Source organism: Perissodus microlepis, chromosome 16 (genome assembly GCF_051167445.1).
Source record: "Perissodus microlepis isolate ML-2025 ecotype Zambia chromosome 16, ASM5116744v1, whole genome shotgun sequence".
Lineage (NCBI taxonomy): Eukaryota > Metazoa > Chordata > Actinopteri > Cichliformes > Cichlidae > Perissodus > Perissodus microlepis.
In genome coordinates, this window is record NC_140476.1 from 939,997 (window position 1) to 959,509 (window position 19,513).

The 19,513-nt window shown below is 50.5% G+C and overlaps 1 protein-coding gene across 1 annotated transcript; it reads right to left on the reverse strand.

The window, feature by feature from the left end:
• Nucleotides 1–3,728: 3,728 nt before the first annotated feature.
• On the reverse strand, nucleotides 3,729–18,949 carry LOC146370148 (interferon alpha/beta receptor 1b-like). The gene is made up of 8 exons (XM_084954474.1): nucleotides 18,750–18,949; nucleotides 12,965–13,103; nucleotides 11,703–11,893; nucleotides 9,296–9,456; nucleotides 7,474–7,618; nucleotides 5,135–5,292; nucleotides 4,805–4,977; nucleotides 3,729–4,722 (listed from the first exon to the last, which is right to left on the reverse strand). Exons 1-8 carry the CDS (start codon nucleotides 18,814–18,816, stop codon nucleotides 4,479–4,481), a joined length of 1,278 nt encoding a protein of 425 aa, XP_084810600.1. The 5' UTR covers nucleotides 18,817–18,949; the 3' UTR covers nucleotides 3,729–4,478.
• Nucleotides 18,950–19,513: the final 564 nt, after the last annotated feature.

The following is a 19,513-nucleotide window of genomic DNA, read 5'->3' on the forward strand; positions in this document are numbered from 1 at the left end:
AGTAGTTGTCAAACAGCTAACAGATCATCTGCAGAGGAATGGCTTATTTGAAGAGTTTCAGTCAGGTTTCAGAGCTCATCACAGCACAGAAACAGCTTTAGTGAAGGTTACAAATGATCTTCTTATGGCCTCTGACAGTGGACTCATCTCTGTGCTTGTCCTGCTAGACCTCAGTGCAGCGTTCGATACTGTCGACCATAATATCCTATTAGAGCGATTAGAACATGCTGTAGGTGTTACAGGTACTGTGCTGCAGTGGTTTGTATCATATCTATCTAATAGACTCCAGTATGTGCATGTAAATGGAGAGTCCTCTTCACACACTGAGGTTAATTATGGAGTTTCACAGGGTGAACATGATTTATTGATGTACAGAGTCATGTTTGACCCCCTGGAGTCTAGACTCTGCTGGTGGAGATAGAGACGGAGGCTTGAATGGAGCCTGAGTGAGCAGGGAGAGGCCATGATGGGAGGAGGTGGGTTGCACAAAGGAGTCTGTGAGACAGAGTGAACGTTGACTGGCCTGAATAAGGCCGGCAGATAATTGGACTAAAAAAAAAAAAAGCGCAAAGGCCACGAGATGAAGGATGTATTTGGTCATACATGATGAGCACAGCAGGAGACGGAGCTTTCTGGAGCATTTTGATGACAGAGCCGATCCATATCCCAGATCCAGAAGGCTTTTTCTGCCAGCTGGGAATGAATCCTGGGAAAGCTCACTAACATTTGTGCTTCTTTCATCTTTGTGATCGCCTCACTCTTCCCAGGGTTAACCCAGGGCATTTGTGCTGTGTGCATCTATTTGAGCAGTGTATGGATCAGCATGTTACAGACCCTAGAGAGAAGCCACCTTTACCATCAGCACCTTAAATGTTGACGGGACCTTAATTCCCACAGGAACATCAGGACAATCACACTTAATCTGAGGCATCCCAGCACATCTGAGGGCCTTTTTGCATTTGCTTCTTTCACTGAGCAGCTCATCATGTAAAGCTCCATAACTGCGGTACCATTAGCTGGACAGGGAGGATCACGAAAGACATAAAGAAGGACCAATAATCAAACTGGAACAAGGCGGTGGATCCCGCTGACATGGTGGAAACCTTCTTCCTTGAGTTAAAGTCAGGATTCTCTGTGCCATGACTCATATTTCATCAAATCTCTGCTTAAAGTTTTACTCTGATACAGACTTTATAAATCAGGTTATTTTTTGCATCAATAAATCATTGGCCTGAAACATTTTCACTGCAAGATGGCACTAAGAGACAAACAGTCTGCCCAGCTCCCTCCATCAGAGGGCGCCATTGATCTGTACACTTCCCTCCCACTGGTAGTTGTTACATGCGCTGTGTTCAGAGCCATGGTGGCTTAAGTATTCTTCATAACAGCACCGAGCAGTTACACATGACCAACAACCTGTGTGAACCTCTGAGCTGCTCACTCTGAAAGACCAGAGGAAGCTTAGACTTTCTGCTTCACAAACTCAAGGCTGAGAGAGAAGCTACCTCAACAAGACCCAACAAAGAGATGCATGAATCCCTGCAATAATTCACAGTCACGTGCCTTAAACCACATGAGTCATACGCTAGAAACAAAATGGTATTCTAAGGTCTAAGACTTTCCAAAAAAGAAGCAAAGTTAGGACAACTTACTGTCCTCTGAGGAAAACAGGAACAAACCCAGGTTTCCTTTCAGCTCTGAAGCCAGACAGGCAAACAGAGTTCTGGTGAATATTTCCTTACCACTGTCCTCCCAACCTGTCCATGAATAATAGTTTTCCACAATAACTGGGCATTGTGATGTGATCGTACAGTCATACATTCAGGTGGCTTAAACACATGGAGAGGAGATTCAAAAATCCCTCCTTCAGTCACATCTGAGTTTTTACTTCTATACTGAAGCAAGTAATGTTCTAAAACCGAGCCAGCCTGTGCAGAAAGTATAATCCACAATGCAGATGCTTCCCTTTGGTACTATTACTAGAAAACCTGATACTGATTGCTACGCAGAGGATACTCAGTTACAGTTATCTGTGAAATCACATGACACATAGATGGCTACCCCTCCCTGAGCAGGACAGAGTTTTTGTGTTCTTGTTGGAGGTCAGGTTTAGGGTTCCTGCCAGTTATGTACCTGGTATTTAAGAAGCAAACTCAGTCTGATGGAGAAGTCTGGGTTCAATAGTCAACAGTACTTGTCTGACCGCACTGTGCCATGGTGTGGGGGTGTTTTGCAGTAGCTGGGCTCAGCCTCTCAGTTCCAGAGAAAGGAACTCTCAATGCTTCAGCATAAGAAGACTTTATGGACAATTTCAGGCTCCCAAATTTGTGGGAACAGTTTGGGGATGTCCCCTTCCTGTTCCAACATGACTGCACACCAGCACAGAGTCCTGACAGAACGGATGGATGGATGATGGGTATATGGGATGATGAATGGATGGATGATGCCTAGGTTGATGGATGGACCTTTGGAATGAATTAGCCAGGCCTTCTCGTCCAACATCAGGGTGACCAATCCCGTACCTGTGGAAAGACTTCCCAGAAGATTTGCAGCTGTTATCGCTGCAAGAGGGGGGCTGACATCATATTAAACCTATGGATGGATTAAGAATGGGAATGCCACTCAAGCTGATATCCGTGTGAAGCCAGCTGAGCCAGTCCTTTTGTCAATATACTGAACAACAGCACAGAAGCTAAACTAGTGATATCAGGTAACGTTGCTAAGCAGGAGAGGACGGCAAAACAAACAGAGGCGTTGACTGACTCAAGTCCAGAAGCCCTAAACAAACACCAAAAGCATCAAAGCCTGAGACCATAAGCACGCAAACAAAGGAGCTAAATCCATACTTCAAAGAATGACCGGAGAACTACAGGCACAGGTTCATAATCAGAAAGACTGGCGGTGACAGCAAGGCACACAGGAAAACCAGAAAATGAAGAAAAACAGGATAAAACTACAAAAATCAGACAAAAAGTCAAAAACATCAAAGACAATTAAAACCTGAACCACATTTAAATCTGGTTCTTTCAATAAAATCAGCAGGTTTTCAACCCAATCACTTCCTGTATGAGGAGTAACAGGACCCCAGGTCAAAAAGATATCTGGAATATTTGGAAATGAGAAACGGGGAGAAGAAAGCTTCAGGCGGGAGAACAGAGGACAGATTAAGAGAAGAGAATAAACAGAAATCAAGCTGTTTATCAGCTGATCAGACTCCCACCACATGTTTGGAACTGTTTTGGTTCTTGGCCCCGCTGCGACCCTTTGTTGGTCGTGCTCGGAGCGATTTCATTTTCTGTCTGACTCGGGGAAGTGACGGGGAATACCAGCTGAGAGCGGGGAGAGGGAGCAGCTGTGAATCACAGGGCTCGACCGCCGCTCTCCGCTGTTTCTGCCACGGGAACAGAACTGGCTGCAGTTTATCAGCGACACTCAAGTTTTTCTTCATGACGTGGAAAAGACCAAAGAAAAGCTCTGCAGCAGAGCAAACGCCCGTCACGTGAAAAATCACTCGTTTCATGTTTTTGCACTGTTGGGCAACAGTGTACCATAGAAACGCAGGGGCGTGAGTTTGAGTCCGCACAGAGGCTCTTTGCTGCTGTAAACACGGGAGTTTATGGGGACTGACTCACTGCTGCCTCTGCTGGACGTCACAGGAACTGCGTCATCAAACATGTGAAACGAGGGTTTGGAACGAGAAGATGTTGCACACAGTAACATGAAGCGAGTTTGGTTTTTTTCAGGAGTTTATTTAGTTTCTGATTGTAAACACAGCTGCACAACAAGCTTATATACAAAGGTTAACAGAGGTCAGCAGATGGGCGGGGCGATTCAGAGCAGGAAGTCAAACCACACGACTGACGCTTCTTTGATTATAATTACCGTTTGATTTGTCCTGCTGATACATGCCACAGATTCGGTTTCTACATCACCATGTGGGCGGAGCATAAGCTGCAGATGGAGGTGAGACAGACCCATAAAGAAAGCAAGAGTTACCAGAACAGAGATTCTATAAGAACCATAAATGGAAGAATAAAACGTGCTGTTACGGTAAAACGAAGATTAAATGAAAGCGACACAGAGGCCGCCGCCCGCAGAGATGTCATGCTTGTAGCCAGGTGCGCTCACGTAATGAACTGCTTCCTCTTTGATTAATGCTAGCACCTGCAAGCTACCTGTGAAAGTTAAAGTGATGCGTGATGGCGCGCAGTCGAGCTGTGTGGCGAGGGTTAAGACGACGGTAGCGGCTGAAGGAGGAATGTTTCAGTCAGCACCAGCAGGACTTCCTGTCTGCCTGAACCAGGATCAGCAGCTGCAAACGGCGACGCTCCAGCACGACTCGTTCCTTCTGCGTGAGGGGCGTGGCTCAGCAGTTCAGTCTTTTTCAGTGTTTGTGTTTAAAAAGAGACGCTCGTTTCACAGTGACTGGCGGAAAAAAGGCACGCCACACATGTCCCACGGACCCGTCTCCTCTTCGCTCAGACGCACACGTCCACGACACCCTCGTCTGCGACCTCGGGCTGGCTCTTGAGGTGGGCCGTCATCTCCCGCAGGTTCACCCGCTCAGGGTCCAACAAACCCTTAAAGCTGTCATCGCTCCCCATGTGGTTGTGGCGAACGGCGCTGAGATGCTTCAGGGCAGAGCTGCTTGAGGAGCCGCCGCCAGAGGAGTAGACGCCGGAGTCGCCGCTGCTGCTGCTGTCCTGCCGGCTGTGCCTGACACTGCAAACACAGAGACACGGTTTAACTGGCGTTGCCGGATCTGCCATCATGAACGCTCTCTAATGAACTCGCCAACACTGACCTGCTGTTCGGCTCCAGGCCCGAGGGGGGCGCTGCCAGCTCCTCGGCAGGAGGGATGTGGATTTCCAGGACGGCGGGCGGTGGACAGATGGTCACACCTTCACACAGCAGCTCAGACTCAGAGTCCGGGGTGAGGAGGCGAGGGATGTCGGAGCCCGGAGAGCTGCAGAGGTACTGCAGGAGGACAGAGGAGAGAAGAAGAAGAGCTGCTGATGATGCGCACATCACAGAGAAACGCCCCGATCACACCTCATCATAAGTGTTCCAGTTCATGGTTTAAATAAAACAGATCAATCAGGTGAACACCACCCGCTCATCAACTGCAAGCTACCTTCTTCAGGTGGGAGGGCATCTGGTCGGACGGGTTCAGAACATCCTTCATGGTCTTGCAGCACCTGAATAAACCGTAAATGGTTCCCAGCACGATCAGGAAGAAGAACAGCAGCGAGCCCAGGAAGTACAGGAAGATGTTCCACCAGGGGATCGAACCTGGAAACAAACCGACGCCGTTAGATGGAGGAGCTCCGCCTTCAGAGTCACAGCTGTCACCATGAAGATGGTGGCAGACCATGTGACCAGCCTCTCAGACCCTCAGAGAACTTCACTTATCACCTCTGCAGGCTGTGATTGGACGAGTTTACACTGACACCTGATTGGTTCTCCTCTGATGTGTCCCTGCGTGGAGGCTGTGCTGGTATCGGATTTAATTCCTACAATCAATTCGATTCAGTTTTGACTCAGACAGAAGCTGGTGAGAGAGAGAGAGGGCGAGAGAGGGCGAGAGAGAGAAAGAGAGAGAAAGAGAGAGGGCGAGAGAGAGAGAGAAAGAGAGAGAAAGAGAGAGGGCGAGAGAGAGGGCGAGAGAGAGGGAAAGAGAGAGAGGGCGAGAGAGAGGGCGAGAGAGAGAGAGAGAGGGCGAGAGCGAGCGGGAGAGCGAGAGAGAGAGGGCGAGAGAGAGGGCGAGAGAGAGAGGGGGAGAGAGAGGGCGAGAGAGCGAGAGAGAGGGCGAGAGAGAGAGAGAGGGCGAGAGCGAGGGCGAGAGAGAGAGAAAGAGAGAGAGGGCGAGAGAGAGGGCGAGAGAGAGAGAAAGAGAGAGAGGGCGAGAGAGAGAGGGCGAGAGAGAGAGGGCGAGAGAGTGGGCGAGAGAGTGGGCGAGAGAGAGGGTGAGAGAGAGAGGGCGAGAGAGAGGGTGAGAGAGAGAGGGCGAGAGAGTGGGCGAGAGAGAGGGCGAGAGAGAGAGCGAGAGGGCGAGAGAGAGGGCAAGAGAGAGGGCGAGAGAGAGAGAGAGAGGGCGAGAGAGAGGGCGAGAGAGAGGGCGAGAGAGAGAAAGAGAGAGAGGGCGAGAGCGAGAGAGGGCGAGAGAGAGAGGGCGAGAGAGTGGGCGAGAGAGAGGGTGAGAGAGAGAGGGCGAGAGAGTGGGCGAGAGAGGGCGAGAGAGAGAGCGAGCGGGAGAGAGAGAGGGCGAGAGAGAGGGCAAGAGAGAGGGCGAGAGAGAGAGAGAGAGGGCGAGAGAGAGAGAGAGAGGGAGAGAGAGGGCGAGAGAGAGCGGGAGAGCGAGAGAGAGGGCGAGAGAGAGCGGGAGAGCGAGAGAGAGGGCGAGAGAAAGAGAGAGAGGGCGAGAGAAAGAGAGAGAGGGCGAGAGAGAGGGCGAGAGAGAGGGCGCGAGAGAGGGAGGGCGAGAGAGAGAGAGAGAGAGAGGGCGAGAGAGAGGGCGAGAGCGAGAGAGAGAGGGCGAGAGAAAGAGAGAGAGGGCGAGAGAAAGAGAGAGAGGGCGAGAGAGCGCGAAAGAGAGTGCGAGAGAGAGAGAAAGAGAGAGAAAGAGAGAGAGGGCGAGAGCGAGAGAGAGGGCGAGAGAGAGAGAGCGAGAGAAAGAGAGAGGGCGAGAGAAAGAGAGAGAGGGAGAGAGAGAGGGCGAGAGAGAGGGCGAGAGAGAGAGGGCGAGAGAGAGGGCGAGAGGGCGAGAGAGAGGGCGAGAGAGAGGGCGAGAGAGAGAGAAAGAGAGAGAGGGCGAGAGAGAGGGCGCGAGAGAGAGGGCGAGAGAGAGAGAGAGAGCGAGAGAGGGCGAGAGAGAGAGAGAGGGCGAGAGAGAGAGGGCGAGAGAGAGAGGGCGAGAGAGAGAGGGCGAGAGCGAGAGAGAGAGAGCGAGAGAAAGAGAGAGAGGGCGAGAGAAAGAGAGAGAGGGCGAGAGAGAGGGCGAGAGAGAGAGGGCGAGAGCGAGCGGGAGAGCGAGAGAGAGAGAGCGAGAGAAAGAGAGAGGGCGAGAGAAAGAGAGAGAGGGAGAGAGAGAGGGCGAGAGAGAGAGGGCGAGAGAGAGAGAGAGAGGGAGAGAGAGAGGGCGAGAGAGAGGGCGAGAGAGAGAGAAAGAGAGAGAGAAAGAGAGAGAGAAAGAGAGAGAGAGAAAGAGAGAGGGCGAGAGCGAGAGAGAGGGCGAGAGCGAGAGAGAGGGCGAGAGAGAGGGCGAGAGAGAGAGGGCGAGAGAGAGGGTGAGAGAGAGAGGGCGAGAGAGAGGGTGAGAGAGAGAGCGAGCGGGAGAGAGAGAGGGCGAGAGAGAAAGCGAGCGGGAGAGAGAGAGGGCGAGAGAGAGGGCGAGAGAGAGCGAGAGAGAGTGTGGCTGTGCTGTCACAGCTGCAGGAAGCAGAGCGCCAAGCTTAGTGAGAGTGACGGCGTTACCTTCGGTCTGCATGCAGTGCGGCACCGTGAAGTCGCTGGTCTTCGAGTAGAAGTCGTCGCGAGACTGCACCCTCACACAGTACCAGGTCCACGCCTTCAAGCCCGGCAGCGTCACCATGGTGGTGTTGATCCTCAGCTGCTTTTCCTGAGGGGGAGGGGCAAAGGTCAGAGGGGTAACGGCAGAGAGCATCGCTCTGAGCGGACCGCCACGCACCAGCATCAACATGCATCATCATCATCATCATCAGTCCTGTAATAGTCAGCCTGACGGCAGCCAATCAGGACAGACTGCAAACAGGACTGTGTGTGTGTGTCTGTGCGTGTGTCTGTGCGTGTCTGTGTGTGTCTGTGTGTCTGTGCGTGTCTGTGTGTGTCTGTGTGTCTGTGCGTGTGTGTGTGTCTGTGTGTGTCTGTGTCTGTGCGTGTCTGTGCATGTCTGTGCGTGTGTCTGTGTGTCTGTGCGTGTGTCTGTGTGTCTGTGCGTGTGTCTGTGTGTCTGTGCGTGTGTCTGTGTGTGTCTGTGTGTCTGTGCGTGTCTGTGTGTCTGTGCGTGTCTGTGCGTGTCTGTGCTTGTCTGTGCCTGTGTGCGTCTGTGTGTGTGCGTGTCTGTGTGTGTGTCTGTGTCTGTGTCTGTGTGTGTGTCTGTGTCTGTGTGTGTGCGTGTCTGTGTGTGTGCGTGTCTGTGCGTGTGTGCGTCTGTGCGTGTCTCTGTGTCTGTGTCTGTGTGCGTGTGTGTCTGTGTGCGTCTGTGTCTGTGTGTGTCTGTGCGTGTGTGCGTCTGTGCGTGTGTCTGTGCGTGTCTCTGTGTGTGTGTGTGTGTCTGTGCGTGTCTCTGTGTGTGTGTCTGTGCGTGTGTGCGTGTGTCTGTGTGTGTCTGTGTGTGTGCGCGTGTGTCTGTGTGTCTGTGCGTGTGTGTGTCTATGTGTGCGTGCATGTGTCTGTGTGTGTCTGTGTGTGTCTGTGTGTCTGTGCGTGTGTGTGTCTGTGTGTGTCTGTTTGTGCGTGCATGTGTGCGTCTGTGTGTGTGTGTCTGTGTGTGTGTGTGTGTCTGTGTCTGTGTCTGTGTGTGTGTGTGTGTGTGTGTGTGTCTGTGTGTGTGTCTGTGTGTGTGTGTGTGTGTGTGTGTGTGTCTGTGTGTGTGTCTGTGTGTGTGTCTGTGTGTGTGTGTGTGTCTGTGTGTGTGTGTGTCAGCCTAACTTAAACTCCACCACGAGTGTAAACGTCTGTGTGGTTTCCTGTGAGTTTGGTGCTGAACACGTTTCTCTCACTGCAGCTGTGCTCAGGAACAAACACTGAGGCTGCACCTCTGCAGCCGGACCACGTCTTCATCATCATCGTCACCTTTATCACACACACAGGCCTGAGACGCTCACGTGTCCCGTCTACTCACTCGACCGCCTTTGTACAGTCCGAGTCAGTCAGCTGACCTGAGGGGGCGGGTCCTTCTGCAGATGTGGTGGGCTCTGATAGGTTCCCGTGTTTCTGTGTCAGGCTCTGAGCTGTCTGACACGGTGGCGCCCGATTCCTCCGTGCATGTCGTGTTTGTGTGGCGTTCACCCTCATCATCGACTCGCTCGTCACGCGCTCGGCTTATTTTGGGGCGTGCTGCAGTGACCCGTTTCTTCTTCATCAAACCAGTTTTCAGCTCGCTGCTCAACTGCAGCCAGCTGGCAGGAAGTGCGGCAGGAAGTACGGCGAGATTCACACAGGAAATACGTCTGTTCTCCACCGAAACGTCTTGGGGAGGCGAGAATAAACACACACACGCACACACACATGCACGAGGAGAAAAGGTAACACTGAAGTGGGAGGAGCTTCCTACCTGCCCATCAGCCTGGCGCTCCCAGTACTGGACGTGGTAGTACAGGTTGGGGACGTGCTCCCTCATGGAGGTGTTGTTGCTGGTCAGCGGGTCGGTGACGACCACGTCCAGGTCGCTTCCAGCAGGAGCGAGGGTGACGTTGCTGGGAGGCCCCAGAGCCGCTAGACGGGACAGAGAGGAGATCACATTTATTCACCCGATGAGCAGGTGTTTTACCTGCTCTGGCACCTGTGAGGCGGTCCTTAAACACCATGTGACCGTCTACTGATGGAGCCCGGGCAGACTGCTGTCACACTGCACAGGGCCTGAAACCTCTGCAGCTGGACCGGACTTTAGCTCAGGCCGCCAACGCTGAAATAACAACCACAGAGGAAGTGACAGCTGTCCTGATTTCTCCCCGTCGGCTGCTTCCTTCCTCTTTCTTTCTGCTTGTCCGACGCCAGCAGCAGATTTAAGCAACACCTGACTGCAATCTTACAAAAACAACTGAAATCGTCTACAGAGATAAAGACACGAGGAAAAGAACAGAAAATATTAATAGTAACATTCAAAGGCTGACCAGAGACAAATAAGAGCAGGAACATTTTCTACTATCACACACTCAGCAGGCGTTACATAAACCTCTCCTCCTCCTCCTGACCCGTCATCTTCATCAGCACAGGTACAAACCAGCAGGTGAGTCTGGAGACGCCCACGCTGACCTGAGACCTGCGCCTCGCTCTGATCAGTGATATCAGGCTGCGCTGAATAATTGGAATAACTCACAGCGTGCTTCGATGTTATCACCGCACCAAACAACAAAAAAACCGCTACAGTGCAGACGTGTGCGAAAGCGGCGTGCCCACGCAGCCTGCAGTCTGATGTCATAGTTTAAGATGGAGTCTGTCGACAAAGAGGCGGAGCCTCTTCCACAGGTAGAAACAAAATGTGTTTGTAGCAGCGCCCGTTCCAGCTCTGCATCGCCCGCCGTTAACTTACAGCCACAGGCGTCAAAACAGACTCATCCTTACATGGCAGGGCTGCGTCTAAAGGGGGGCACGGGGTGGACTACCATACTTATTTTAAGGCTTTGCCATTTTAGGCAGACAGCCTGGATTCAAACCCAGGACCTTGTTACTGGGAGGCGACAGACCACAATCGATGAAATACTCGATTACTCAAATCAATGCGACACGTTCGTGGTGTCCGTCGTCTACATGCAGAGAGCTCCGCTGCTCGGGCTGCATATTTGCATGTTGGTATATGTGAGGCAGCACACAGTGCAGGCTCAGCTAGGCAAATACAGCCAAGCCCATAATTATAACACACTGTCACGAGGCCACATCTCATGTTTTCCAAAGTTCCAGTGGCTGCAGTTTCCACGGATGCATCTCAAGGAGGACGCCACCTCTCCAGAGGAGGCGCACAAATACCCGCTTGGCCTTTGCAAATGCTCATCTGGACAAAGAAGAGGACGTCTGGTCGTCTGCGTTTTGGTTGGAGGAAGAAAAAATGTAATTGTTTAGTAACGATGAGGTTTCTTTAATTGAACCCAAAGAACACCATCCCCACTGTCGAACATGCAGGTGGGAACCGAATCACGGTGAACGGCACCATGAATGAAGAGCATGAAGATTCTCAACAACAACATCAGGCAGTCTGCAGAGAGACTTGGCCTCAGGCACCAGCGGACATTTCACAGCAAAACCAACAGTTAGCAGACAAAACCATTAACGCTGTGCAGCGGCCCGGCCACAGTCCTGACTCCAACCCAACTGAGACTCTGTGGACGAGCTAAAGACCAGGGCGAGGAGACCCTCCAACCTGAGCTCACTGCTAAAGACCAATGAGCAAAAATACCTGTGGAGACGTGCGAAACACTGATCTGAGTTTGCCAATAAAGGCTTTTCTAAGAAGACTATGAATCATTTTGGATGTGACACTTTTTGCTGAAATGTAAATAAAAGCTGAGAAACCTCTTGGACATCGTCTTAGAGAGACTCCTGCATCACTTAGGGTAAAAAAAAAAAACCAAAATAAAAAACTCGCTGGTTGAATAAAAGTTAGGTCAGAACTGTGGGCTTGAGGGTATCTACACTAATGGTTCAGACAACAGGTGAGCTCAGGTCCCAGGATGTGTAATGAACACCTGCACAGACTTTCTGTGACTGCTTGGCTGATTCTGGTTCATTTACTGCAGTGATGAGAGCCTCACACACGGACGCACGATTCCAGATATTTGAAGCTGGAGATCTTTATCTGTACTGAGCGCAGCTCTCGGCTGTTGCGCCGATAAAGTGCGAAGGCTGTTCGCCTCTGAGTCATAACACCTTGTTTTTCATGGTTTGTGGTGAGCTCACACGTGAGCTCACACGCTGCTGCAGCATGTGCACATCGCAGTTCCTGGAAAGCCGAGTACTCGTCTTACCCTCCTTATCGGGGCAGAACTCCGTCTGCGCCCACTCCGAGTGCTGCCCGTCCACGGTGGCTCGCACCTGGAGCACGAAGATGCCCAGGTAGTGCAGGTTGAACCGTGTGAGGTCACATGACCGGTGTGACGTCTGGTTGCACGCCGTGATCCAGTTTGTCTTCCTCTTCCTAAACTTCAGCTGGTACCTCCTGAGGATACGAGAACATGAAAACACATTAGTGGAGGGAGAGCTTTCATTGAAGCAAATCGAATTACAACAGCAACACACCAGCCATGTTTCAATAAACGTGTCTGTTTCATAGGTCGGGGCTGGGAGGTTAACGCCTGTGGAAGCAGGATGATGGGGACGAGGGAGGAAAACTGCGAAGAGGAAGGCTGCTCCACGGCTCTCTGAGGCATGGAGCACACTCTGCCTTACACTTAAACTCGTATTAAAATACCAGCGAGGAGTTAAAAGGTCTTTCTGTGATCACATGATGGCAGGCCAGGTGGATGATAAACGTCCCGAATGACTTCCAGTGAAACCAGAGAGGAGAAACACGAGCCGGGACACGAGCTCTGCTTCAAGTATGAGGAAGAGATGGCTGAGCCTGAGCCGGTTTCCAGTAAGCCTCTCTGACAGCTTCCTGTTGCTGGTTTGGATTAAACGCATCAGCTGACACCATCAGGACCCGACTAACAACCCAGGGAGACCCTGACGTTTCACTTCCAGTGAAGCCGATCAAAGTTCACCCAGGCCCGAGTCCATGAAAGCGAGCCCGATACCAGGAGTCACCATGGCAACGGCGGGATAAGGAGCAGAGCCTCCATTTGGAGGAAGGCTAAGTTTAATGTTAAGAGCGGCAGAGGAGCCATCACTCACACAGCTCGGTTTTATTTACAGAAACAGGAGGAAAAGAAGCTGAACTTCAGACTCCGCTGCAGGTTTGAAATGTTCCTCGCATCGTTCACGGCGTTGTCGTAACGACAGAAGTTATGAAAGGCGACTCCATCAGCTGTTAGCGGGGTTACCACAGCGGCCCGTCGCCATGGTGAATCCTGGTGCCACAGCTCCACTGATGATGTCTTTCTTTACTCAGGGCTGGTTTCCCTCTCAGCAGCGCTCTGTGTTACCATGGTAACTGACTTTAAAGCTGGCTCACAGTTAGTTTCTCTCAGCTCAAACCTGAATCAAGAAAACGTGTTTCAGGTGGACCACGCCCCCTGTGTCCACCGTCTGACAGGTAAATAAGCCCTGCCCTCGTGATTCTCAGACTTACGGCACATATTGCGTGGTGAAGGTGACGGCGTGGGTCCCTGCAGCGCCCGGCGGCCAGTCCCAGCTCAGCGTGTAGTTGGTGTTCAAGGTCTTCGTGATGACGTTCTGAGGAGGCGGCACCTCGGATCCATCGGCTCCACCTGCAGGGCAGAAACAGAGTGACACACATTCATCTTCTGTTTGTATTATAAGAGCCATCCAACCCCAGCTGTTAGAGGGCGGGGTCCAAATAAAAAGAGATATCAGACAGGACCGATCGATGAGGATTCCTCAGGCCTGATGCTGATTATTGGTAATCAATCAATCAGTAATCAAATCAGGCTGATGTTTCAGGACTGATTCCTGTGAGGCCGCGCTGACGACACACTGAGCTGAAAAGATTTCTGTTTCTGTCTTTGAGAAAGTAAACGTGTGTGTGCAAGGCTCTAGACATGTGACCTACTTCCTCAAAGGTGCGACTGAAAAAAAAAATCGTAGGTCACAAGACCGCGACCAGCTGAAAGAAAAGAAAGTCTCTGCGTGGTCAACAACAGACACACGTTGTGCTCATATCGTGGTCTAAACCAATCAGAGATATTCACTCTGTTTGCCAGGTGTGCCTGCTGCTTGTTGCACAGGGAGGAGAGGGCGGGGCAGGGAGGAGAGGGCGGGGCAGCGGGGGATTGGCTGGAGTGGGGTTAACAGTTCGCATACTATGCATTCTATATCGCTATCTCTCACCATCTCTCGCACTCTGAGAAAGTCAACATGTGTGTGCGAAGAGAAAAACAGAAATCTTTCCCGCTCAGTGTGTCGTCAGCGCGACCTCACAGGAAGTAGTCCCGAGACATCGGCCTTTCAGGCAGCAGCAAACAGGTCGTCAGAGGACGCCGACATGAGGTTTAACGTTGCCTACGATATTCCCAAAGAAGATGTTCCGTTCAAAGTTCAAATGGCTTGAAAATAAACCCCACCTCCAGTAATGATGTCACGTGCACCGAGGTTACAGGTGTCATCGCAGACACATGGGGAAAAGGACAAGTTACAGAAGTAAACGTTAGTCTATAGCCCTGCTGTGTGTGTGTGTGTGTGTGTCTGAGGGTTTGTAACACACGCACGCGCACACGCAGCAGATCAGCTGCCGCCATCTTGCCTCTAGTCTCGGTCTTCAGGTGTCCACAGGTGGTCATTGTGACCTCAGTCTGGGACATGAACCCCGTGTTTGATTCCCTCCCCAATTATCCATCCCTAGGTCCTATAACTAAGTGAGGCTTTTATTTTGAAAAATAGCCATCAACTTGTCACATGACCCATATGTTGTTCCTTCGTCCTTAGCTGCTGGCCCCGCAGCTGTAAATCAGGTCCACGTGGCTGTGATCAGAACAGGGCTGTGCGATATGACCAAAACCTCATATCCCGATATCAGAATTCTATCGTCCGATAACGACATAAATCACAAAAATGTAACATTTTCTGTAAATTCTGTGAATCTCGGGCAGCTCGAGCTGCGTGAAGTGTTTCCAGCTCGGCGTCCTTTACCCGGAGTCCAGTGTTTTAACCGATGCATGAAACGATACATTTTTAGACATAAGTTGTAACGGCCGCCGTTTTCTTTGTGAGTGTTTATTCCACGGCGTGCTGCGGGGAAAAGCCTGCTCTAACGTTTGAGTCTAAGGTTTATTTTTTAGCACCTGGTGGCTCCTTTTTACTTCTCATCCATAAATAATCTGCATCTTTCACGTGATTCAGTTTATTTTGAAAAGTCTCAACAGGATCTTGAGCTTTATTCTGAAAGGTTTATGTGGAACATAAACAAGCGGACACGCGATGCTGTTACCATCGTTGTTGCTAACGACAACGCATAAAAACAGGCGCTTGTCCGTCCGTGGTGTGGTTATATTAAATATAAGAGAAAGAGAACTTTAATAAAGTAATATAGCCACTACAGTGACATCAGAACCATGAACAAATAGCCGTAAACAGTTTATTTTCCGACACCACGAAACAAACGACAGCGTAAAATGAAACGATCGACGTTTTTATATCGTCATCCGATATATATGGTTATATCGAACAGCCCTAGATCAGAATAACAATAATCGTATCAGCCACGAAAACAAGCGTCTGCACATCGAGTAAAAACACAAGCACAGCGTCTGCCGAGGAACAGGAAGTGCTGCGACTAACCTGACCACACTGGGAGTGAGAGTGATTATTTACCCAGCAGCCCCAGGGACAAAAATAAAGCACAGGTGTTTCCGAGCAGAATAAAAATATGAGCGAGAAAGCATTTGTGAGAGTGAAGGAGGAACTGTGGCTAAAGACCGAGCTTCCCCCACACCTGGATCCAGATGTGCTGGCCACAGCAACAAAACAATAATCCCCCAGAATCACAGCCACTCAGATTATTCAGCGGTGAGGATTATCTGCCTGACGACGCTCCGAGCAGACAAAGAGCCTCAAAGTTTACCCACAATGCACTTTGAGAAGCTACCAGCGCTGGGTTGTGCACCTCTCTGAACACAGCGGCCCAGCCTGAGCGCTCCTGGGAAGTCACCAACATTCAGGAACGGCATTTATTTCATGTTTCAACGCGCTGCCGCTTTGAAATCACTGACTGTGAGGGACAGAACTGACTGACTTGATTTTCTCACCACTTTTACTCTTTTATACACACAGCAGAGCTATTTGTACGCAGCAGAAGAAATCTAAAGGATATAAAGGAAGCATCACACAGCTGCTCACAGCTGCTTTAACAAACACAGGCCGAGTCTTCAGACCGGGACTCCTGCAGTGGCTTTAAAGCTGACTCGATGGTTTCCTCAGAGCTGACGTTTTTCAGCCCTGCAGGTGGAGATCTGCTGAACTTTTGAAGGACCAGAAACACGGGAAAATTCATTGCAAGCATCAAACGTACTGGAAGCGAGTGTAGCGTGGACATGTTGATGGTGTATATGAGTTAAATGCAGTGCAGTGACAGGGAGCTGAGTGTGGGGGGTCTGTGCGCTAAACGTGTTACTGATGCGAATCCAAAGCAGAACAACTTCAAGGTGGAACTGTCGGCTCAACAAAGGGTGTCGGCTCCCCGCCCTGAGTAACGACGTGCCAGCCTTCACCACCGCAAGCACACAACTACAGGAAACTGTGTCTGTGCGATCTGTGCCTGAGGTGAGGAGGGGAAGTGTCCTTCAGCCTGCAGAGACACGCCACTGACACAGGCGTGGCCTCAGACTCACAGTGAAACTCAAGTCACGAATCAGAGAGAAACACACCGAGGCAAAGTGAAATGAAAGTGAATCCACACAACAATCAGCAGCTCACACAGCACCAGAGTCTGCACACAAATACTAGAGACATACTGACGGGGAGAGCTGTGCGTTACAGCAGCAGCCACCTGAAACAGATCAGTACTAAACCCATGTGACCACTGGGAACCTGTCATGACAGCACCGCTTACCTTCGTCCTGCAGGTTCATCCAGGCTGACCGACTCTAAATGACTCCCTGTAAAACTATTATGGCCACCGTTTAACCATAAAGCACCACCAAGCCTCACACTGGCCGACTGTTAACCAGTTATTGACCAGTTATTGACCAGTCACCCTACACTGCATGAGCCGACCCTCACACACCAGTAGAAGCTGATCACTAAAGGGAAACACACCAAATGAAGACTTTGCTGTTGGAATGATGTACTCACATATTTTGATATGACACACACACACACACACACACACACACACACACACACACACACACGACAAAGGCTGAGGTGTGCACACTAAACAAATATGCATCACACTGAGAGTGGAAGAACCTGTGGGGCTGGATGACGCCGGCATAAAAACAGAATTGTTTGAAGAACAGCCTCATTTCTGTGAGCCTCTATTCAAAGCTCGGATCCAGTTTATCCATTTTACTGATTCAGGTCAATTTATTGACCCCAATAAAAGGTGTGTGTCGCTCGCACACAGCAGTCACACAACAGATACATGACAACAAACAGAAAACAGACAAGACAGAAGAAGCTCTGTCAGAGTGGCGTGCGCTCACAGCGAGATCAGGGCGGTTAATAAAGTTTTTTCCTTCTTTATCGCCTGATTTCTCAGAGTGGACACACATCGGACTCCTGTGGTTCTAGTTTTTGTCACATAAAGGGTGAAGGAAGAATAACTGCTGTGAAGAGGACTTTCCACTCGATCATTTCCCTCCTTTCTGACAGCTTCAGGTCAAACGAGCTCAGACGCCTGGCAGCTGAACGAGGACCTGCTGAACTCTGATTGAAATGGACTCAGTGTGAGCTGACGATCCACAGGCTTCCAGCTCCAGAGGTGTGAGCGTGTGGAACAACTGCTTCATCTGAAGTTCCTGTTTGTGGCATGATGGTGGGCGTCCAGCAGATCATGGGGTTTGTCCACCATCGGCACACCTGCGAAAGGCTGTGGTGAGCTGGTCAGCGCAATAACGCAGAGGAGCGGCAGCCCTCCTGACCGTCACCGTTTACACCAGAGCACGCTGACCCTGCTGCCCGTTTCAGAGCCGCTCTGATGCTTCAAACATAGGAACAGGAACAGCCTTCGGTTTGTGCAAACACGGAGCTTTTTCCTCCATGTTTGGTTTCAGAGTCATGCAGGTTTATTTTCATTCTGTGGGTGCTGTTCGACAATCTTTATCCTGAGTGAGAACACAGCCTCAGTCTTTCAAAGAAAAGCAGAAGAGAGCGGCGAGAGAGGAAGTGGAACACGACGTTTTTATGCTGTTTGTCAAATCGTTTTGTCCCTGAGTAAATCCCTGACCTCTTCCCATTTATGTTTACCAGGAACAGATGATTTCCGCAGAAACTTTAACACCACGAGTTCATTCTCCTGTCAGCTCTTTCACATCATCCAGCAGCTATGAGGAACAGACAATCAGGAACTGCAGTGAGCTCAGATCAGTTTCCCGAAAACACAGACGCCATCAAAGCTCACGGACACGGCCGCAGGCAACAAACTGAAAACACCGCGCACACAAAGTACAACTTTAATGCAATACTTGGATTATATTTACTGTAATACTGTATTTAGGAGCACGACTCTGAATAAAAACTCTTGTTTTATCTCCGTTATCTCCGGTTTAAAGAATCCTGAAAGACAAAGTGAAAGGTGAGTCAGTCCAGCAGCCCGAGGCGCATCTTCGTGTCTCTGTGCACAATCATAACATGAGACGAAGCGCACATCCCAAACCTGCTCTGGGAAATATTATCATACATTTCATCCGGTAAATACACTGTAAAAAAAACCCCGTGGGACGCCTGTACAGAGGGAATCCCCCCCACTGTGAAACATGATCGACTTCATGTCCCGAACACCCAGGCTTCTCTGATCATGTGTCACCGCACAGAAATATTATGATTACAGCTTTTACTCCAATAACAGTCACCGCTGATTTATGCCAGAGCTGCCCACACACACACACACTCATTTTATCCACTTTAACACACTCTGTCTGCTTCGTAGAGCCTTCAGCCCCACCAACCTGGCATTCCTGACTGTGACACCGAGCCAGTCCGTGCCAGTTTAACCCGTTTGCTTCCCGTTTGTGCACACGCGCGCACACACACACACACACACACACACACACACACACACACAGCTGCGGGCTAAAACGATCCTTTAATCTCAAATATAAACCCCACCGCGGGCGAGGTGAGAGACCCGCGCGGCACACAGGTGAGCCTCGCTCTGTAGTTTCGAAGAAAATTAAGTAAATAAGCAGCACGGACCGAGGCTAGCATGCTATGCTAACGCAGCCAGTTGCGGGACTTACCACAGAAGAAGAAGAGGAGGAGGAGGCCGTGAAGAAGAGCGAGGCTGTGGCGGGGGGCGGCGGACATCGCGCCGCTGACAGGACCCACGGACCGAGAAACTTCCACACCGACAGACTCACCGACTCACGGATCGGACTGACTCGGCACGTATCTCTCTCTCTGTAATTCACAGAGTTCTGTTCCGGCGTGGTTTTCAAAATAAAAGAATGGGCGGGGCCTCAATCAATGTCCGGTCTGAGACGCGTCTGCGCCGTTGTTGTTGTCTTTGTGTGGGACTGTGTCACTGCGGCATCACTGAGAGTTAAAAACTGTCTAAATTCTTTAATCTGTAATAAAATGATCAGTGTTGCTGCTTTACCAGGTGTAAAAATGAAGTTTAACATCCAGGCATCCATGAAAACAGGATTTACATAACATGAAGTTAGCAGGAAGTTAGCTCGCTAGTTTCCACCTAAACATGATATAGCATGTTCTGACTGAGAGATTTCTGAAAAATTCAAACGTACAGCTCTGCTATCACTTCCAACATAAATGAAGACAGAAAACTAAACAGCAGTGACGTTTGTAGGGTTACTGAAGTTGGGCTAGCTAGTAGATAATCATGTGCTACGTCAGTGGTTCCCAAACTTTTTTGCTAGGCCCCGCCCCCCTTTGTTTTACAAGAAAAATGTTCGCGGCCCCCACCCCCGCGCGTGCACGCACATGCACTAACACATCCTCCAACCACACACACACATATTTTGCTCCATTGTGGTTTAATTCA

What these genes read in the sequence shown, in the direction of transcription:
- LOC146370148 (XM_084954474.1), bottom strand. Translation starts at nt 18,816, where the DNA reads ATGTCCGCCGCCCCCCGCCACAGCCTCGCTCTTCTTCACGGCCTCCTC. An exon ending in CCTCCTCTTCTTCTTCTGTG is followed by an intron (nt 13,104 to 18,749) that starts GTAAGTCCCGCA and finishes TCTGCCCTGCAG; the next exon opens with GTGGAGCCGATGGATCCGAG. An exon ending in TGCCCTCCCACCTGAAGAAG is followed by an intron (nt 4,978 to 5,134) that starts GTAGCTTGCAGT and finishes GTCCTCCTGCAG; the next exon opens with TACCTCTGCAGCTCTCCGGG.